Here is a 22,872-nt window from a genome sequence, read left to right as displayed (position 1 = left end):
CCCAAAAAGAGTTTTTTAAATGAAAAGTAAATTCGAAAGCAGCCGGCCTAAGCGAGAAAATCAGGATGGTAACCTAAGTTGGTCATACTACTCGACCGTGGTGGCCGAGCTGGCCGGATATGTACACGTCGCTCCAAAGCTCTCCAACTCATGGTCAATTACGTTTAGATCTCCTTTACCAACACCGTAGAGCACCAGTAAGTCGAGGCCTAGCAACAAGTTTTACAAGACATGCATAACAATTACAACATGAACATATAACAATTGATATAGATAACAGCTCACATATTTTATAAATCATGGCCATACATATAATCGATAATCATCGTAATATTCTATAACAATCAATATCAAGCGATCTACATCACTAGCACCATATGTACGGTCGATGCCTAATAGAGTGCGTCTCCCGACACTAGGATTACGGTAATAACTGCATACTCGCAAACAATCAAGATATATAATAACCATACACCATCTAAATCATTTAGTTAATGCAGTCATAACCCCTTCAAGATGCAATAGTGCTAATGTCCGCTTTATATGCAATGTCAACTTTTCTTATCTCATGTCCTGCGCGAATAGTGAAATGACACCGAGCGTGATCCATGTGTCGAGCCTCCCAGAAACCCTAGTCACAACATAAGTATACACTTATCAGGAATCAATTTATATCCCGAGTTCCAATCTAAACTCTAGCCATTACTACCAGTATTCCCAATTAATAGGGAACTAAGACTTCCCGGACCCCCAAGTGGGCCCCTAAAACGGATTCCCGAGACCCCGAGCCTTATTCCTAAACTTTAGAAAATCATCCATTCGGGGCACCTGGTGTGGCCGCCCCTGCCCCTGGCGCGAACGCGCCCATAGAAATTTTGGAGTTTCAGGGGCAATGGCCCGGTCGCACCTTGCCCAGCACGGTTGCGCTACTCATCTCGTAACCCAAAAATTCAATTTAAAATTCAACCTTTTCTAGGACCTTATCGCAGTCGCACCACAACCTAGCGCAGTCATGCTGGGTTGTCTAAAACCCAAAAACAAACCCAGAATTCTTGTGTACCATTACACTGTGTGTTTAAAATAGTGCTTAATTCGTTAAGCAAGTCATTTGGACTCAACATTGTAATTAAGACTAATTAAAGGTCAGGTATTAAAATTTTTGGTTAAAAGGGTACAAACTTCCTTCATTAAAACTTAAAACGATTATAGGGATCCCAACAAGAGTTTTTTAAATGAAAAGTAATTACACTCAAAGTTACAAAAGTAGCCGGCCCAAGCGGAAAATCAGGTTGGTAACCTAAACTACTCATACTACTCGACCGTGGCGATTGAGCTGGCCGGATATGTACGCACCGCTCCAAAGCTCTCCAAATCATGGTTAATTACATCTAGATCACCCTTACCTACACCATAGAGAATCTGTGAGCTAAGGCCCAGTAAAAAAAGTTTCACAAGACATGCATAACAATTACAACATGAACATATAGCAACTGATATTGATAACAGTTCTCATATTTTATAAATCATGGCCATACATACAATCGATAATCATCATAACATTCTATAACAATCAATATCTAGCAATCTGCATCACCAGCACAATATGTACTGTTGATGCCAAATAGAGGGTGTCTCTCGGCACTAGGAATATGGTAATAACTGCATACTCATTAATAATCAAGATATATAATAACCATCCACCATCTAACTCATATAGTTAATGTAGTCATAACCACCTCAAGATGCAATAAGGCTAATGCCCACTCTATGGGCAATGTCAACTTTTCTTACCTCACGTCGTGTGCAAATAGTGAAACAACCCCGAGCGCGATCTCTTTCCCGAGCCTCGTGGAAACCCTAGTCACAACATAAGTATACACTTATCAGGAATCAAATTTAGATCCTGATTTCCAATCTAAACTCTAGCCATTAGAACCAGTATTCCTAGTTATCGGGGCACTAAGACGTCCCCCGAACCCCCGAGTAGGCCTCTAAAATGGATTCCTAAGGCCCCGAGCCTTGTTCCCAAAATTTATGAAAGCATCCATTCAGGGCACCTGGCGCGGTCGCGCTTGCACTTGGCGCAAAGTCAGGCAAACATAAATTTTGGAGTTTCTTAGGCACTCGTGCGATGGTGGCCCGCATCTTGTGACCCAAACATTCAATATAAAATTCATCCTTTTCTGGGACCCTAGCACGGTCGTGCCACAACCTAGCGTTGTCATGCTGGGTTGCCAGAAACCCAAAAATTAACCCATATTTCTTGTGTACAATTACACTGTGTGTTTACAATAGTGCTTAACTCGTTAGGTGAGTCATTTGGACTCAAAAGTGTAATTAAGACTAATCAAAGGTCATGTATTAAAAATTCTGGTTAAAAGGGTACAAACTTCCTTCCTTAAAACTTAAAATGATTACAGGGATCCCAACAAGAGTTTTTTAAATGAAAAGTAATTACACTCAAAGTTACAAAAGTAGCCGGCCTAAGCAGCAAATTCAGATTGGTAACCTAAGTTCCTTATACTACTCGATCTTGGCGGCCGAGTTGGCTGGATATGTACGCGTCGCTCCAAAGCTCTCCAACTCATGGTCAATTATGTCTACAATTCCCTTACCTACACCATAGAGCACCCGTGAGTCGAGGCTCAATAAGAAAAGTTTCACAGTACATGCATAAAAATTACACATGAACTTATAACAAGTGATATAGAAAACAGTTCACATATTTTATAAATCATGGCCATACATATAATCGATAATCATCATAACATTCTATAACAATCAATATCAAGCGATCTGCATCACAAGCACAATATGTACGGGCGATGCCTAATAGAGTGTGTCTCCCGACACTAGGATTACGGTAATAACCGCATACCTACAAACAATCTAGATACATAATAACCATACACCATCTAACTCATTTAGTTCATGTAGTGATAACCATTTCAAGATGCAGTAGGGCTAATGCCTGCTCTATGTGCAATGTCCACTTTTCTTACCTCACATCTTGCACGAATAGTGAAACGACCCCAAGAACGATCTCTATCCCGAGCCTCGCAGAAAACCTAGTCACAAGATAAGTATACACTTATTAGGAATCAAATTTCGTTCCCGAGTTCCAATCTAAACTCTAGCCATTAGAACCAGTATTCTTAGTTATTGAGGCACTAAGACGTCCCTCAAACCTCAGAGTGGGCCCCTAAAATGGATTCCCAAGACCCAAGTTTTATTCCCAAAATTTAGAAAATCATCCATTCGGGGCACCTGGTGCGGTTGCACCCACATAAATTTTGGGGTTTCTGGGGCACTGGCGCAGTCGCGCCCCTTGTCTCGTTACCCAAAAATTCAACCTTTTCTGGGAACCTAGCATGGTCACGCCATAACGTAGTGCGGTCACGATGGGTTGCTAGAAACCCAAAATTGAACCCAAATTTCTTGTGTTCTTCCCCAATTCAAAACCACGATCTCCCTTGCACAACCTGACCCAAAATCGACCCAAACAGATATTTCATGTAGACTATTTGTAATGCCCTGGATAGCCAAGACCGCTACACTGTGTACTTATAAAGGTGCATGACTTGCAAATCAAGTCATTTAGTGAAAAACATGATACTGAAACCACTAATGAACTAGGGTTAAAAGGTTTTGGTCTCAAAAGGGTAACTAAACATTATTACACATGGGATCCCAAAAAGGAACATCGTTCAAAAGTCAGTTTACAAAATTTCCACAGTTCAAACAACCATTAGCCACTCTAAGGGAAAAACAGACATTTCTGGTTCTCCTGTTCCTGTCTCCCTCTCAACCGTGGCAGCTAAGCAGCTGATCATGTACATTATGCTCTCAGAGTTCTCCGAATCAGGGTTGATCAAGCTTGCCCTTGCCTTTACCTACACCACGAAGCACCCATGAGCCAAGGCTCAGCAAGAAAACATATCATATTACATAACAAGCAATAATAACATTAGGATAACCCTTTAAGCATGTTCATACACTTAACATACCACAGTAATCACAAAGCATGAAGATTCAACCAAAGATTCAGCTAATCATCACCCAGCTATACAACATAACAATCCACCAATCAATAATTACAAATAATTCACATAATAATCAGGGTTGACACCTTAGGTCGCGCCCTCTGTTTACCCCACTGACTTCGGCCCACTTAAACCAAGCTCAGTGCATAATAAGCTGTCCTCAGCTACCAGTGGCCGAGCCGCGCCCTGTGCGCTAGTGTAAACTTTGGCACTCTTAGGCCGTTAGTTTACTGCTTACATGGCATAATACCATCCTTTACAAAGCATACAAAATAGGGAACCCTTAGTCCCATTATCAATCCACAACCGGGTGCAGTTTTCTTACCTTTAGTTTCCAAATAAGCTGATCACAATCGATGCTTCTTGAGCACGATCCGATTCCTAGGCCCTAGCTTAGTAGCTAGTCACAACCAAGATAAGGAATACCATCAATAATTGTAAAGAAGGGCTTCTAGACAAAGTTCTAATCTCCGGAACATCGAATTCCACCAAGCGCGGCAGTAGATTCGATCCCGAGCACCCTAGGTTAAATTCTCATGCTTAAAATCCCAAAATCCCACATTCCCTTAATGGTCACGGCTCAAGCCTCCCATGCCACGACATGGACCCAACCAGAGGCTCCCCCACACCCAAAACTAGACACGGGCCGCGGCCCTACAATAACCATGCTGTGGACCGCCCTCTTTCCTCAGCATGCATCAGCTTCAAAGGGCCATGGCTCACCAAGAACTATGCCGCTGCCCGAACCCTTCGAACCCAGAAAAATCTCCATTTTTGACTCTCAAACCTCTCTCAAAACCATCCAAAACTATCCTAATTCCATAACTCAATTATCACAAAGCTTCTAACACAATTCCAGGTACACAACCCAGCAAAAACTTAGCCTATAGACTCATCAAAATATCACTTCAATCTCTGAAACTCAAAAGCTTAAAACATCAAAACCAACCATGGAAACACTAAAGTTTAGCAATTAAACCATAAATTCGAGCTTACTTTCACTGCAGAATCAATTCTCTAAGAAATTTCTGAGCTAGCTTCCAAGTTCCTAGCTTCAATTCAATCTTCAAATTCAAAACTCAAAAAAACCCCTTAGAACTCAATCAAAACCACAGAATTTCAACAACAAAAAGTGTGATTCAATCCTTACCTCAGTCCTGGCTTAATTCCTTTGCTAAAATTGAGCTAATCCTTCAAAACTCTAGCTCAAATCACAGAGTTTCCAGCTGAGTTTCCCTTGGATTCCAATGGTTTCCTTAGAGAGAGAAAGAGGACAGGAGAGAGGGTCGATTCCTTAATGTTCCACCGAATTCTGTGATTTACTTAGTCTATTTTTAGGCAATTAAGTTAATCCCGAGGCTCGGGGTACCGGAAACGTCCCCGAGGGCAAAATGGTAAAATTTCCCAATATTCTCACCTAGACTTCCTAACCTCAAATATATCTCCAATTATTTATTTCCATAACCCGATAACCTAAATAACCATCCAATACTTAAAATACCCCTTCACTTACCCAAAGTCAAGTATTAAGCCCCGTTGTGACTCTCCCGCTAACTAGCTCCCTAGAATCACCTCAAGCCGCAAGCTGCAGATTTATCCACATAATAATGTGGTTCTCACAATTAAAGCATATAATCACATGTATATTCATATAATCATATTAGCATGCTTATCATATAATCATGCATTAAATCAATAAATTCACCCATAAACCAATTACGCCCTCCGGCACACTAATCAAGGCCTTTAAGCTTTATTAGTGATTTTGGGTCGTTACCCCTATCCCCTCCTACTAAGAATTTCGTCCTCAAAATTTACCTGAATAGCTCGGGATACTGATCTCGCATCACCGTCTCTAGCTCCCAAGTCGCTTCCTCGACCTTGCTATTTCTCCACAACACTTTAACTAACAAAATCATCTTATTTCGTAGAACTTTGTCCTTCCGGTCCAAAATCCGAACCGGTCACTCCTCATAGGACAAGTCTGTCTGCAACTCTAAATCCTCATACTTCAATACATGCGTCGAATCTAAGACATACTTCTGCAACATAGGGACATGGAATACACCGTGAACTCCCGACAACGACGGTGGCAAAGCCAACCTGTAAGCCACCTCTCCAATCCTTTCAAGAATCTCGATAGGCAAAGCCAACAAACCAAGGGCTGAACTTGCCCTTTACTCCAAATCTTCTCACCCCTCGCAGTGGTGAAACTTGCCCTACTACTGTTGCTATTACTGCTCCTACTACAACTACTGCTCCTACTGCAACTACTGCTACTGCTGCTGTTGCTGCTCCTGCTACTGCTACTGCTACTGCTCCTACTCCTACTGCAACTACTGCTACTGCTACTGCTGCTGCTGCTGCTCTTGCAATTGCTCCTGCTACTACTACTGCTACTGCTCCTGCTCCTGCTACTGCTCCTGCTCCTGCTACTGCTGCTGCTGCTGCTTCTCCTATTGCTGCTACTGGTTCTGCTGTTGCTGCTGCTACTGCTACTACTATTCCTACTGTTACTACTGCTACTGCTACTACTACTACTTTTACTGCTACTGATACTACTGCTGCAGCTACTGCTGCTACTACTGTTCCTACTGCTTCTACTACTACTAATACTACTACTACTACTACTACACTACTACTACTGCTACTGCTACTGCAACTGCTACTGCTACTGCTCCTGCTACTTCTACTACTACTACTGCTACTACTACTACTGGTACTGCTGCTGCTGCTATTGCTACTACTACTGCTACTGCTATTGCTACTGCTATGACTACTACTACTACTACTACTACTACTACTACTACTACTACTACTACTACTAAAGTACTACAAGCTGCTATTGCTACTGCTACTGCTGCTACTGCTACTTCAGATCCTTCTACCGTGGCTGCTACTACTACTGCTCCTGCTACTACAGCTGCTACTACTGCTCCTACTGTAGCTACTGCTACTGCTACTACTACTGCAGCTGCTGCTGCTGCTACTGCTCCAGCTCCAGCTCCAGCTCCAGCTCCAGCTCCTGCTACTGCTACTACTACTGCTCCTGCACCTGCCACTGTTGCAGCTGCTTCTTCTATTGTTGATGCTGCTTCTGCTGTTGCTGCTGCTACTGCTACTACTATTGCTACTATTACTACTGCTACTGCTACTACTACTACTACTTTTACTGCTACTGATACTACTGCAGCTACTACTGCTCCTACTGCTGCTATTGCCTCTACTACTACTACTACTACTACTACTACTACTACTATTGCTACTTCTACTGCTACCGCTACTGCTCCTGTTACTTCTACTACTACTATTACTACAACTACTACTACTACTACTACTACTACTACTACTACTACTGGTACTCCTGCTGCTGCTGCTCCTACTGCTACAACTACTACTACTACTACTAATACTACTACTACTACTACTACTACTACTACTACTACTACTGGTACTCCTGCTGCTGCTGCTCCTACTGCTACTACTACTACTACTACTACTATTCTACTACAACTAGCAGCTAAAATACTACAACTACTACTACTGCTACTGCTACAGCTACTACTATTGCTACTGCTACTGCTACTATTGCTTCTACTGCTACTTCTACTACTGCCACTGCTGCTACTGCAAATCCTGCTCCTTCTGCTTCTCCTGCTACTGCTACTGCTCCTGCTACTGCTATTACTACTGCTTCTGCTTATCCTGCTGCTGCTGCTTCTTTTGCAGCTACTGCTACTGCTACTACTATAGCTAATCTTACTATTGCTAATCTTGCTACTGCTACTGCTACTACTACTACTACTACTACCACTACTGCTACTGCTGCTGCTGGTACTGGTACTGGTACGGCTACTGCTACTGCTACTACAACAACAACTACTACTACTACTACTACTACTACTATTACTACTACTACTACTACTACTACTACTACTACTGCTGCTGCTGCTACTACTGCTACTGCTCCTGCTCCTGCTCCTGCTACTGCTATTACTACTACTGCTGCTTATGCTGCTGCAGCTGCTTCTTTTGCAGCTACTGCTACTGCTACTACTATTCCTAATCTTACTATTATTAATCATACTACAGCTACTGCTACTTCTACTACAACTACAACTACTACTGCTGTAGCTACTGTTACTGCTACTACTTCTACTACTACCACTACTACAACTACTACTGCTGCTACTACTACTACTGCTGCTGCTACTTCTGCAGCTGCTGCTTCTTTTGCAGCAACTGCTACTGCTACTACTATTGCTAATCTTACTATTGCTAATCTTACTACTGCTACTGCTACTGCTGCTGCTATTGCTACTGCTACTGCTACTGCTACTGCTACTGCTACTGCTACTGCTACTGCTACTGCTACTACTACTACTTCTGCTACTACTACTGCTGCTGCTACTTCTACTACTACTACTACAACTACTACTACTATTACTACTACTACTACTACTGCTACTACTACTGCTACTGCTACTGCTGCTGCTACTGCTGCAGCTACTGCTACTACTGCTACTTCTACGGCTACTGCTACTGCTACTGCTATGACTACTACTGCTGCTGCTACTACTACTACTACTACTAATACTACTACTACTGCTACTACTACTACTACTGCTACTACTGCTCCTACTCCTGCTCCTGCTACTGCTTTTGCTACTGCTGCAGCTTATATTGCTGCTGCTGCTTCTTTTGCAGCTACTGCCACTGCTACTACTATTGCTAATCTTACTATTGCTAATCTTACTACTGCTACTGCTACAGCTACAGCTACTACTTCTGCTACTACTACTGCTACTAATACTACTACTTCTACTACTCCTACTACTGCTGCTGCTACTTCTACTGCTACTACTACAACTACTACTATTACTACTACTGCTACTTCTATTGTTGCTGCTACTTCTGCTGCTACTACAACTACTTCTACGGCTACTGCTACTGCTACTGCTACTGCTACTGGTACTACTACTACTACTGCTATGACTAATACTGCTACTACTCCAACTACTACATAAACTACTACTACTACTACTACTACTACTACTACTAGCTGCTAAAATACTACAAGCTGCTACTACTATTGCTACTACTGCTGCTATTGCTATTACTGCTACTACTGCTACAGCTACTACTGCTGCTTCTACTGCTATTGCTATTACTGCTGCTTCTTCTATTGCTGCTACTGCTTCTGCTGCTACTGCTACTACTACTACTACTACTACTATTGCTAATCTTACTACTGCTACTACTACTACTGCTACTACTACTACTACTATTGTTGTTGCTACTACTACTTTTGCTACTACTGCTACTGCTACTACTTCTAGTACTACTACTACTACTACAACTACTACTACTACTACTACTACTACTACTACTACTACTACTACTACTACTATGGCTGCTACTGCTACTGCTGCTGCCACTACTACTGCTTTTGCATCTACTGCTACTTCTACGGCTACTGCTACTGCTACTACGACTGCTACTGCTATGACTACTACTGCTACTACTCCTACTACTACAACTACTACTACTACTTCTACTACTACTACTATTGCTACTATTACTACTATTGCTGCTGCTACTGCTACTGCTGCTACTGCAACTTCTACTGCTATTGCTACTACTACTGCTACTGCTATTGCTACTGCAATGACTGCTACTGCTATTACTACTACTACTACTCTTACTACTACTACAACTACAATACTACTACTGCTACTGCTACTGCTATTGCTCGTGCAACTTCTACTACTACTACTACTACAACTACAACTATTACTACTACTAGTGCTACTACTACTACTACTACTGGTACTGCTGCTGCTCTTATTACTACTACTACTGTTATTGCTACTGCTATGACTACTACTACTACTACTACTAAAATACTACAAGCTGCTATTGCTACTGCTACAGCTGCTACTGCTACTACTGCAGCTGCTTCTACCGTTGCTGCTACTACTGCTGCTCCTACAACTACAGCTGCTACTACTGCTCCTAGTGTAGCTACTGCTACTACTGCTGCTGTTGCTCCAGCCCCTGCTCCTTCTACTGCTACTGCTCCTGCTCGTGTTACTACTATTGTTACTGCTGCTGCTACTTCTTCTATTGTTGATGTTGCTTCTGCTGTTGCTGCTGCTACTGCCACTACTATTGCTGCTGCTACTGCCACTACTATTGCTACTGTTACTACTTCTACTGCTACTGCTACTACTACTTTTACTGCTACTAATACTACTGCTGCAGCTACTGCTGCTACTACTGCTCCTACTGCTCCTACTGCTTCAACTACTACTACTACTGCTACTGCTACAGCTACTGCTCTTGTTACTTCTACTACTACTATCACTACAACTACTACTATTACTACTGTTACTACTTCTACTGGTACTGCTGCTGCTGCTGCTCCTATTGCTACTACTACTACTACTACTACAATTACTACTACTACTAGCAGCTAAAATACTAATACTACTACTACTATTAGTTGATAAAATACTACAAGCTGCTAGTGCTAGTGCTACTACTCCTGCTACTACTATTGCTACTGTTACTACTGCTACTGCTACTGTTATTATAGCTTTTACTGCTACTGCAGCTCCCGCCCCTTCTACTTCTCCTGCTCTTTCTCCTCATACTGCTATTACTACTGCTGCTGCTTCTTTTGCAGCTACTGATACTTCTTCTACTATTGCTAATCTTACTATTGATAATCTTACTACTGCTACTGCTTCTACTACTTCTACTACTCCTACTACTACTACTACTACTGCTGCTGATGCTGCTCTTACTACTCCTGTTGCTGCTACTACTGCACCTGCTCCTGATCCTGCTACTACTATTACTACTGATGCTGCTTATGCTGCTGCTGCTGCTTCTTTTGCAGCTACTGCTACTGCCACTTCTATTGCTAATCTTAGTACTGCGACTGCTACTGCTACTTCAAATACTAATTCTACTACTACATCTGCTTCTACAGCTACTGCTACTACTTCTACTACTACTACTACTACTACAACTACTACTACAACTACAACTACTACTACTATTGCTTCTGTTACTGCTGCTGCTATTGCTGCAGCTTATGCTGCTGCTGCTGCTTCTTTTCCAGCTGCTGCTTCTGCTACTACTGTTGCATATCTTACTACTGCTACTGCTACTGCTACAACTACTACTACTACTACTACTACTACTACTACTACTACTACTACTACTACTTCTACTACTACTACTACTGATGCTGCTGCTACTGCTGCTACTGCTACTGCTACTAATTCTACTACTACTATTACAACTACTACTACTACTACTACTACTGCTGCTGCTGCTGCTGCTGCTACTACTGCTGCAGCTACTGCTACTACTGCTACTTCTACGGCTACTGCTACTGCTTCTGCAACTACTACTGCTACTGCTATGACTACTACTGCTACTACTGCTGCTGCTGCTACTACTACTACTACTACTGCTACTGCTGCTGCTAGTGCTACTTCTACGGCTACTGCTACTGCTACAGCTACTACTGCTGCAACTGCTATGACTACTACTGCTACTACTCCTACTACTACAACTACTACTACTACAACTACTTCTACTACTACTACTATTACTACTATTGCTGCTGCTACTGCTACTGCTACTACTACAACTTCTACTGCTATTGCAACTACTGCTGCTACTGCTATTGCTACTGCAATGACTGCTACTGCTACTACTACTCTTACTACAACTACCACTACAATACTACTACTGCTACGCCTACTGCTATTGCTCGTGCAACTTCTACTACTACTACTACTACTGCTGCAGCTACTGCTGCTACTACTGCTCCTACTGCTCCTTCTGCTTCAACTACTACTACTACTGCTACTACTATACTACTACTACTGCTGCTAGTGCTACTGCTACAGCTACTGCTCTTGTTACTTCTACTACTACTATCACTACAACTACTACAAATACTACTATTACTACTTCTACTGGTACTGCTGCTGCTGCTGCTGCTCATACTGCTACTACTACTACTACTACTACAATTACTACCACTACTAGCAGCTAAAATACTAATACTACTACTACTACTATTATTAGCTGATAAAATACTACAAGCTGCTAGTGTTAGTGCTACTGCTCCTGCTACAACTATTGCTACTGCTACTGTTATTATAGCTTTTACTCCTACTGCTACTACTGCTATTGCTGCTACTGCAACTCCTGCCCCTTCTACTTCTCCTGCTCTTTCTCCTCCTACTGCTATTACTACTTCTGCTGCTGCTGCTTCTTTTGCAGCTACTGATACTTCTTCTACTATTGCAAATCTTACTATTGCTAATCTTACTACTGCTACTGCTTCTACTACTACTACAACTACTACTACTCCTACTACTACTATTATTGCTGCTGCTGCTCTTACTACTGCTGCTGCTACTACTACGGCTCCTGCTCCTGATCCTGCTACTACTATTACTACTGATGCTGCTTATGCTGCTGCTGCTGCTTCTTTTGCAGCTACTGCTACTGCTACTACTATTGCTAATCTTACTACTGCTACTGCTACTACTACATCTGCTTCTACTGCTACTGCTACCACTTCTACTACTACTACTACAACTACTACTACTACTACTACTACTACTACTGCTTCTGTTACTGCTGCTGCTATTGCTGCTGCTTTTGCTGCTGCTGCTGCTTCTTTTCCAGCTACTGCTTCTGCTACTACTACTGCATATCTTACTACTGCTACTGCTACTGCTACTGCTACTACTACTACTACTAATACTACTACTTCTACTACTACTACTGCTGCTGCTGCTGCTACTACTGCTGCTACTGCTACTGCTACTGCTACTGCAACTAATTCAACTACTACTATTACAACAACTACTACTACTACTACTACTACTGCTACTACTACTTCTGCTGCTACTGCAACTACTGCTACTTCTACGGCTACTGCTACTGCTTCTGCTACTTCTACTGCTACTGCTATGACTACTACTGCTACTACTGCTGCTGCTGCTACTACTACTCCTACTACTGCTACTGTTGCTGCTAATGCTACTGCTACTACTTCTACTATTACTACTCATACTACTACTACTGCTTCTGCTCCTGCTCCTGCTACTGTTATTGCTACTGTTGCTGCTTCTTTTGCAGCAATTGCCACTGCTACTACTATTGCTAAACTTACTACTGCTACTACAACTACTACTACTACTACTACTGCTATTGCTACTACTACTGCTGCTACTGCTACAGCTACTGCTACTACTACTAATTATAGTACTACTACTACTACAACTACTACTACTATTACTACTACTACTACTACTACTACTACTACTACTACTGCTGCTGCCACTGCTACCGCTACTGCAACTACTGCCACTTCTACGGCTATAATACTGCTACTTCTACTGTTACTGCTATGACTACTACTGCTACTACTCCTACTACAACTACTACTACTACTACTACTACTACTAGCTGATAAAATACTTTAAGCTGCTACTGCTACTACTGCTGCTACTGCTATTACTGCTGCTACTGCTATTACTGCTACTACTGCTACTACTACTGCTCCTACTGCTGCTCCTGCTCCTTCTACTACTCCTGCTCTTGCTCCTGCAACTGCTACTGCTACTGCTCCTGCTCCTGCTACTGCTATTACTACTGCTGCTGCTACATCTATTGAAGCTACTGGTACTGCTACTGCTACAGCTATTGCTAATGTTACTACTTCTTTTACTACTAATACTGCTACTATTACTACTACTACTACTTCTACTACTACTATTGTTGCTGCTACTTCTACTGCTACTACTGCTATTGCTACTACTACTGCTACTGCTATTGCTACTGCTACTACTACTACTACTACTACTAGAACTACTACAACTACTACTATTGCTGCTGCTCTTACTACTGCTGCTGCTGTTGCTACTGCTACTGCTCCTGATTCTGCTGCTACTGCTCATGCTCCTGCTCCTGCTGCTGCTCTTACTACTACTGCTACTGCTACTACTGTTGCTTCTACTGCTACTACTACTGCTCCTACAGCAGCTACTGCTACTACTACTGCTACTACTGCTACTGCTGCTGCTGCTGCTCTTGCTCCTTCTACTACTCCTGCTCTTGCTCCTGCAACTTCTACTGCTACTGCTCCTGCTCCTGCTACTGCTATTACTACTGCTGCTGCTGCTACTTCTATTGAAGCTACTGGTACTGGTACTGCTACAGCTATAGCTAATGTTACTACTTCTTCTACTACTAATACTGCTACTATTACTACTACTACTACTTCTACTACTACTACTGTTACTATTACTACTTCTACTTCTACTGCTACTACTACTATTGCTACTACTACTGCTACTGCTATTGCTACTTCTACTACTACTACTACTACAACTACTACTACGACTACTACTACTGCTGCTGCTGCTACTGCTCCTGCTCCTGATCCTTCTACTACTATTACTATTGTTGCTGCTTATGCTGCTGCTGCTACTTCTTTTGCAGCTACTTCTTTTGCAGCTACTGCTACTGCTACAACTATTGCTAATCTGACTATTGCTAATCTTACTACTGCGACTGCTACTGCTACTTCAAATACTACTGCTACTGCTACTTCAAATACTACTGCTACTACTACTACTACTACTACTACTACTACTACTACTACTACTACTACTTATGCTACTGCTGCTGCTATTACTGCTGCTTATGCTGCTGCTGCTGCTTCTATTCCAGCTACTGCTTCTGCTACTACTATTGCTAATCTTACTATTGCATATCTTTCTACTACTACTACTACTACTACTACTACTGCGGCTGCTGCTGCTACTGCTACTAATTCTACTACTACTATTACAACTACTACTATTACTACTACTACTGCTACTACTATTGTTGCTGCTACTGCTACTACTGCTACTTCTACGGCTACTGCTACTTCTACTACTACTGCTACTGCTATGACTACTACTGCTACTACTGCTGCTGCTGTTACTACTACTACTACTACTACTGCTACTGCTACTGATGCTGCTAGTGCTACAGCTACTGCTACTACTTCTACTATTACTACTGTTGCTTCTTCTCCTGCTACTGCTATTGCTACTGTTGCTGCTTCTTTTGCAGCTGCTGCCACTGCTACTGCTATTGCTAATCTTACTACTGCTACTGCTACTGCTACTACAACTACTACTTCTACTACTACTACTGCTATTTCTACTACTACTGCTGCTACTGCTACTGTTACTACTACTACTTGTAGTAGTAGTACTACTACTACTACTACTCCTGCTGCTACTACTACTACTGCGGCAGCCACTGCTACCGCTACTGCTACTACTCCCACTTCTACGGCTACTGATACTGCTACTGCTACTGCTATGACAACTACTGATATTACTCCTACTACTACAACTACTACTACTACTACTAATACTACTAGCTGCTAAAATACTTCAAGCTGCTACTGCTACTGCTACTGCTACTACTGCTGCTACTGCTATTACTACTACTACTGCTACTGCTACTACTGCTGCTTCTACTGCTACTACTACTGCTCCTACTGCAGGTACTGCTACTACTACTGCTACTACTGCTACTGCTGCTGCTGCTGCTCCTGCTCCTTCTACTACTCCTGCTCTTGCTCCTGCAACTGCTACTGCTACTGCTCCTGCTACTGCTATTACTACTGCTGCTGCTGCTACTTCTATTGAAGCTACTGGTACTGCTACTCTTACTGCTATAGCTAATTTTACTACTTCTTCTACTACTAATACTGCTACTATTACTACTACTTCTACTTCTACTACTATTACTGTTACTACTATTGCAACTGCTACTGCTACTGCTGCTACTTCTACTGCTATTGCTACTATTACTGCTACTGTTATTGGTACTGCAATGACTGCTACTGCTACTACTACTACTACTACTACTACTACTACTACTACTACTACTACTACTACTATCATTACTACTACTACTACAAGCTGCTGCTACTACTGCTACAACTACTGGTGCTACTGCTACTACTACTGCTGCTACTACAACTGCCCCTGCTACTATTGCTGCTACTACAACTACTACTGCTTCTACTGCTACTGCTATTGCTGCTGCTCCTGCTACTACTCCTCTCCTGCTATTGCTTCTACTACTGCTGTTGCTCCAGCTACTGCTATTGCTACTGCTGCTGCTGCTTCTTCTATTGTTGTTACCGCTTCTGATGTTGCTGCTGCTACTTCTACTACTATTGCTACTGCTACTGCTACTACTACTTTCACAGCTACTGTTATTACTGCTGCAGCTACTGTTGCTACTACTGCTCCAACTACTTATACTACAACTACTGCTGGTACTACTACTACTACTACTACTACAGCTGCTTCTACTACTACTACTACTAAAATATTAGAAACTGCTACTGCTACTTTTACTGCTACCACTATTGCTTCGGTTACTACTGCTACTGCTAAAACTGCTTTTACTACTACTGCTACTGCTGCTGCTACTACTGTTGGTACTAATGCTCCTACTGCTGCTACTGCTTCTACTACTGCTACTACTACTACTGCTGCTACTGCTCCTGCTACTTCTCCTGCTCTTGCTCCTGCTACTGCTCCTGCTCCTGCTCCTGCTACTGCTTCTATTGCACCAACTGCTACTGCTACTACTATTGCTAATGTGACTACTGCTACCGCTACTACTACTGCTACTACTACTACTGCTGCTGCTACTGCTACTGCTACTCCTACTAGTACTACTCCTACTACTGCTACTACTACTACTGCTGCTACTGCTACTACTGCTACTACTTCTATTTCTACTGCTACTGCTACTGCTACTACTACTGCTACGACTATGACTACTACTGCTGCTACTACTACTACTACTACTACTACTAGCTGCTAAAATACCAAAAGATGCTACTGCAACTGGTGCTACTGCTGCTACTGCTACTACTTCTACTGCTACTGCTGCTGCTGCTACTACTGTTACAGCTACTGCTGCTACTGCTACTGCTCCTGCTCCTCCTCCTGCTCCTACTACTGCTACTGCTACTGCTCCTGCTCCTAACTACTGCAATTGCTACTGCTGCTGCTTCTGCTGCTTCTTCTATTGCTGATGCTTCTTCTTCTGCTGCTCCTTCTACTGTTGCTGCTGCTACTGCTACAGCAACTACTATTGCTACAGTTACTTCTACTTCTACTACTGCTACTACTATTCCCGGTGCCGCTACTGCTACTGCTACTACTACTACTACGATAACTACTGCTACTGCTCCTACTCCTGCTACTATTGCTACTACTGCTTCTGCTGCTCCTTCTCATGCCACTGCTTCTTCTCTTTCTCCTGCTACTACTACTGCTATTGCTCCTACTCCTGCTACTGCTATTGCTACTGTTGCTGCTACTGTTGCTTATATTGCAGCTACTGCTACTGCTACGATTATTGCTAATGTTACTACTACTACTACTACTGTTACTACTACTGCTACTTCTGCTACTGCTACTACTATTGCTGCTGTTACTCCTACTACTTATGCTACTCCTACTACTACTTCTGCTGCTACTTCTACTACTACTACTGCTACTACTACTACTACTACTACTACTACTGCTGCTGCTACTACTACTACGGCTACTACTACTTCTCCTACTCCTACTGCCATTGTTGCTGCTACTCCTACTACTTCTACTACTGCTAATTCTAATACTACTACTGCTACTTCTGATACAGCTACTACTACTGCTACTTCTGCTACTGGTACTGCTACTTCTGCTCCTGATACAACTACAGTTACGACTACTCCTACTACTTCTGCTACTCCTACTACTTTTGCTACTGCTACTATAGCTACTTCTGCTACTTGTACTCCTGTTGTGGCTATTACTACTACTAATATTGTTACTCCTGCTGCTGCTACTACTTCTACTACTACTACTACTAATGCTTATGCTATTGCTACTGCTACTGCGACTATTGCCACTGCTACTGCTACTGCTACTGCTTCTGCTTCTACAGCTACTACTACTACTACTACTACTACTGCTACTACTACAGTTGCTACTACTGCTAATACAGTTACTACTGCTACAACTGCTGCTACTACTTCTACTGCTACTGTTACTACTACTACTACTACTACTTCTTCGACTGCTACTGCTACATCGGCTACTGCTACTCTTACTACTGCTACTGCTGCTACTCGAACTACTGTAACTACTACTACATCTTCTACTGCTCCTACTTCTTCTTCTACTCCCACTACTATTGCTACAATTGCTACTGCTACTCTTACTACTACGACTACTGCTACTGCGACTACTACTACTACTACAACTACTACTGCTGCTGCTGCTTCTAATACTACTACTACTGCTACTACTACTCCTACTAATGCTACTACTGCTACTGCTACTTTTACTACTTCATCTACGGCTACTACTACTACTACTACTTCTACAACTGCAGTTGCTACTACTGCTAATACTGCTACTACTGCTATAACTGCTGCTACTGCTACAGTTATTACATCTACTACTGCTACTACTACTACTACTACTACTACTGCTACTGCTACTACAACTACTACTACTACTACTACTACTACTACTACTACTACTACTACTACTACTACTACTACTACTACTACGGCTACTGCTACTTCTGCTACTCCTATTGCCACTGTTGCTCCTACTCCTACTACTTCTACTACTGCAACTGCTTCTGCTACTGCTACTTCTGCTACTGCTACAGCTACTTCTGCTACTGATACTACTACAGTTACGGCTACTACTACTATTTTTGCTACTGCTACTATAGCTAATTCTGCTACTAGTACTCCTGCTGCAGCTATTGCTACTACTAATACTGCTACTGCTGCTACTACTGCTACTACAACTCCTCCTACTACTACTACAGCTACTGCTACTGTTACTACTTCATCTACTGCTACTACTACTACTACTACTACAACTACTACTACTACTACTACAGTTGTTACTACAACTAATACTGCTACAACTGCTATAACTGCTGGTACTGCTACTGTTACTACTTCTACTACTACTACTACTACTACTACTACTACTGCTGCTGCTACTAATACTATTACTACTACTACTACTACTACTACTACTACTACTACTGCTCTTACTACTACTACTACTGCTACTGCTACTTCGCCTACTGCTACTGCAACTGCTACTGTTACTACTTCATCTACTACTACTACTACTACTACTTCTACTACTACTATTACTGCAGTTGCTACTACTGCTAATACTGCTATAACTGCTACAACTGCTACTGTTACTACTTCTACTACTACTACTACTACTACTACTACTACTTCTACTACTACTTCGGCTACTGCTACTGCTACTGTTACTACTTCATCTACTACTACTACTACTACTACTGCTGCTACTACTACTACTACTACAGTTGCTAATACTGCTACTACTGCTATAACTGCTGCTACTGCTACTGTTACTACTTCTACTACTGCTACTACTACTACTACTACTACTACTATTGCTACTTCGGCTACTTCTACTGTTACTACTTCATCTACTACTACTACTACTACTACTACTACTACTACTACTACTACTACTACTACTAATACTACTACTATTACTACTAGTACAACTACTACTACTATTACTACTGCAACTACTACTAATACTACTTCTTCTACTGCTACTGGTACTTCGGCTACTACTGCTACTCCAACTACTGCAACTACTACAACATCTTCTACTGCTACTACTTCTTCTTCTACTCCTACTACTATTGCTATTGCTACTCTTACTACTACTGCAACTGCTACTACTACTTCTCGTATTGCTACTACTGCTGTTGCTGCTACTCCTACTACTTATGCTACTCCTACGACTATTACTACTACTACTACTACTACTCCTACTACTACAACTACTACTATTACTACTTCTTTTACTTCTACTGCTACTGTTACTACTGCTACTATTGCTACTTCTTCAACTGCTACTACTGCTACTACTGCTACTACTACTACTACTCCTGCTAGTACTGCTACAACTGCTACAGTTACTACTTCTTCTACTGCTGCTACTACTACTGCTACTACTACTACTATTGCTACTTCTTCTACTTCTACTACTATTACTACTACTACTACAACTACTACTATTAATACTTCTTCTAATTCTACTGCTACTGTTACTACTGCTACTACTGCTACTTCTTCTACTGCTACTACTGCTACTTCTTCTACTACTACTACTACTACTGCTAGTACTGCTACTACTGCTAGTACTGCTGCTACTGCTACTGCTACTGTTACTACTTCTTCTATTGCTACTACTACTACTACTACTTCTACTACTACTACTACTACTACTGCTTCAACTACTACTACTACTACTTCAACTGCTACTACTACTACTTCAACTGCTACTACTACTACATCTTCTACTACTACTGCTACTTCGGCTACTGCTACTCTTACTACGGGTACTACTGCTACTTCTACTAGTGCTTCTACTGCTTCTTCTTCTACTGCTACTACTACTTCTTCTACTCCTACTACTACTACTACTTTTGCTATTACTACTGTAACGCTTACTACTGCTACTGCTACTGCTACTACTGCTACTTCTACTACTGCTACTACTTCTGCTACTTTACCTACTACTACTGCTACTGCTACTTCTGCTACTGATTCTTCTACAGTTACTGCTACTCCTACTACTTCTGCTACTGCTACTATTGCTACTTCTGCTACTTGTACTCCTGCTGCAACTACTATTGCTACTTCTGCTACTACTATTACTAGCTGCTAAAATCTTACTACTACTTCTACTACCACTAATACTACTACTACTACTACTACTACTACTACTGCTGCTGCTGCTACTACTACTACGGCTAGTGCTACTTCTGCTACTCCTACTGCCACTGTTGCTACTACTCCTACTACTGCTACTGCTAATGCTACGACTGCTACTTCTGCTACTATTACTACTACTGCTACTTCTGCTACTGCTACTGCTACTGCTATTTCTGCTACTGATATTACTAAAGTTACGGCTACTCCTACTACTTCTGCTACTCGTACTACTTCTGCTACTGGAAATATAGCTACTTCTGCTACTTGTACTTCTGCTGCTGCTATTACTACTACTAATATTGCTACTCGTGCTGCTGTTACTACTTCTACTATTACTACTACTAATGCTTATGCTATTTCTACTGCTCCTGCTACTGCTGCCACTACTACAGCTACTGCTACTGCTTCTGCTGCTTCTACTACTACGGCTACTACTACTACTACTACTGCTGCTGCTGCTGAAGTTACTACTACTGCTACTACTGCTACAACTGCTGCTACTATTGCTACTGCAACTGTTACTACTTCTACTACTACTACTACTGCTGCTGCTACTACTACTACTACTACTTGTTCTACTGCTACTGCTACTTCGGCTACTACTACTACTGCTACTGCAACTACTGCAACTACTGCAATTCCTACTACATCTTCTACTGCTACTACTTCTTCTTCTACTCCTACTACTGCTACTACTACTACTACTACTACTACTACTACTACTACTACTACTACTACTACTACTACTACTACTACTACTACTACTACTACTTATGCAGCAGAAGAAGCAGCTGTAGTAGTAGTAGCAGCAGCAGCAGCAGGAGCAGTAGCAGTAGCAGCAGCAGTAGCAGTAGCAGTAGCAGCAGCAGCATCAGTAGTAGTAGTAGTAGTAGGCTACTGCTGCTGCTGCTGCTGCTACTACGATTACTATCTAGCTTAGTAAAATTCTGAGACACTATAACATGCACATTGAGTGATACCACACACATTTGCCACATGTCCCTGAGATTTGAATTTTGAATTTCAAATTGTTGATAACAAGAACTCAACTATGATATAAGGATAAAAAACTCAAAGCTTGTTATGAAAACTACGTAGATAGAACTTAGAAAAAACTTAAGAAACAAAAGTGTAGAACAACAATGAAGGAAATGCTCGTATATTGCTCAATAGCCCTAGTATAAATTGAATTTCCCAACCCCTTAGTCTGAGGGGTGAAGGTATTAATATAGTTGGGCTCTAATGGCCCCTGATACGTGGTGGTCTCTGGGGACAAAATAGTACATGGGTACATTGTTAGCATAGTGGTACAGGACGTAATGGTGCAGGAGGTCGTGGTGTCGACCCTAGTACATGGTCAGGGGTGCTCAGGTAGTGCCTCCACTCTTCGTACTAATTCCTACCTCCACTAGTTGTCATATACGAATGTTAGAGTCACACCTCCATCTTCCTCAGGGTCGTACATCCCGTACTCGTACTCATGCTTCGTACATGATGGTCCTTCTTACATTTCCAAGATACACCTTTTCTCCAAGCTTCCTTGTATTTTTCTAAGTGTGGGAAAGCTTCAAGTTATCATGAGCAAAATACTTAGTCGCCTTTACTAATTCTATCTTGACACCAAATGATGATTGGGTGTTTATGAGAATTCCTCATACGTACATGAGGGGGGTTGTGCACGTACATGTTGTGAGAGATCAAAATGTGAGGGTGGTTCACTGGTGGCACCTACTTCAGGAGGAGAAGTAGTGCCTCTTTAATAGGTGTCCTCGGTGACCCTCGACATCAAGGCATGTCAAGCCTCGTATAACAAGGCCCTAATTCAAAGGAGGTTGTTCACTCACGCCCATAGGTAGTTTAGAACTCGCTATGTGAGGCCCTTACTTCAGGGAGGCGGGGCACTTATGCGCGCGAAGGAAG

General features: G+C 42.1%; 1 protein-coding gene across 1 annotated transcript; it reads right to left on the bottom strand.

Moving 5' to 3' along the window:
- Positions 1–1,570: 1,570 nt before the first annotated feature.
- LOC133825530 (uncharacterized) lies at positions 1,571–21,007 on the bottom strand (the record flags this gene model as incomplete). The annotated part of the gene is made up of 5 exons (XM_062258459.1): positions 1,571–1,585; positions 17,155–17,243; positions 17,476–17,738; positions 17,851–17,858; positions 20,948–21,007. Coding segments are annotated over 5 exons (435 nt in total), but the record flags the coding sequence as incomplete, so codon positions are not given.
- Between the last annotated feature and the right edge of the window lie 1,865 nt (positions 21,008–22,872).

Source organism: Humulus lupulus, chromosome 3 (assembly GCF_963169125.1).
Source record: "Humulus lupulus chromosome 3, drHumLupu1.1, whole genome shotgun sequence".
Lineage (NCBI taxonomy): Eukaryota > Viridiplantae > Streptophyta > Magnoliopsida > Rosales > Cannabaceae > Humulus > Humulus lupulus.
Note: the sequence above shows the minus strand (reverse complement) of the source record. Positions and strands in the feature narration are given on the sequence as shown.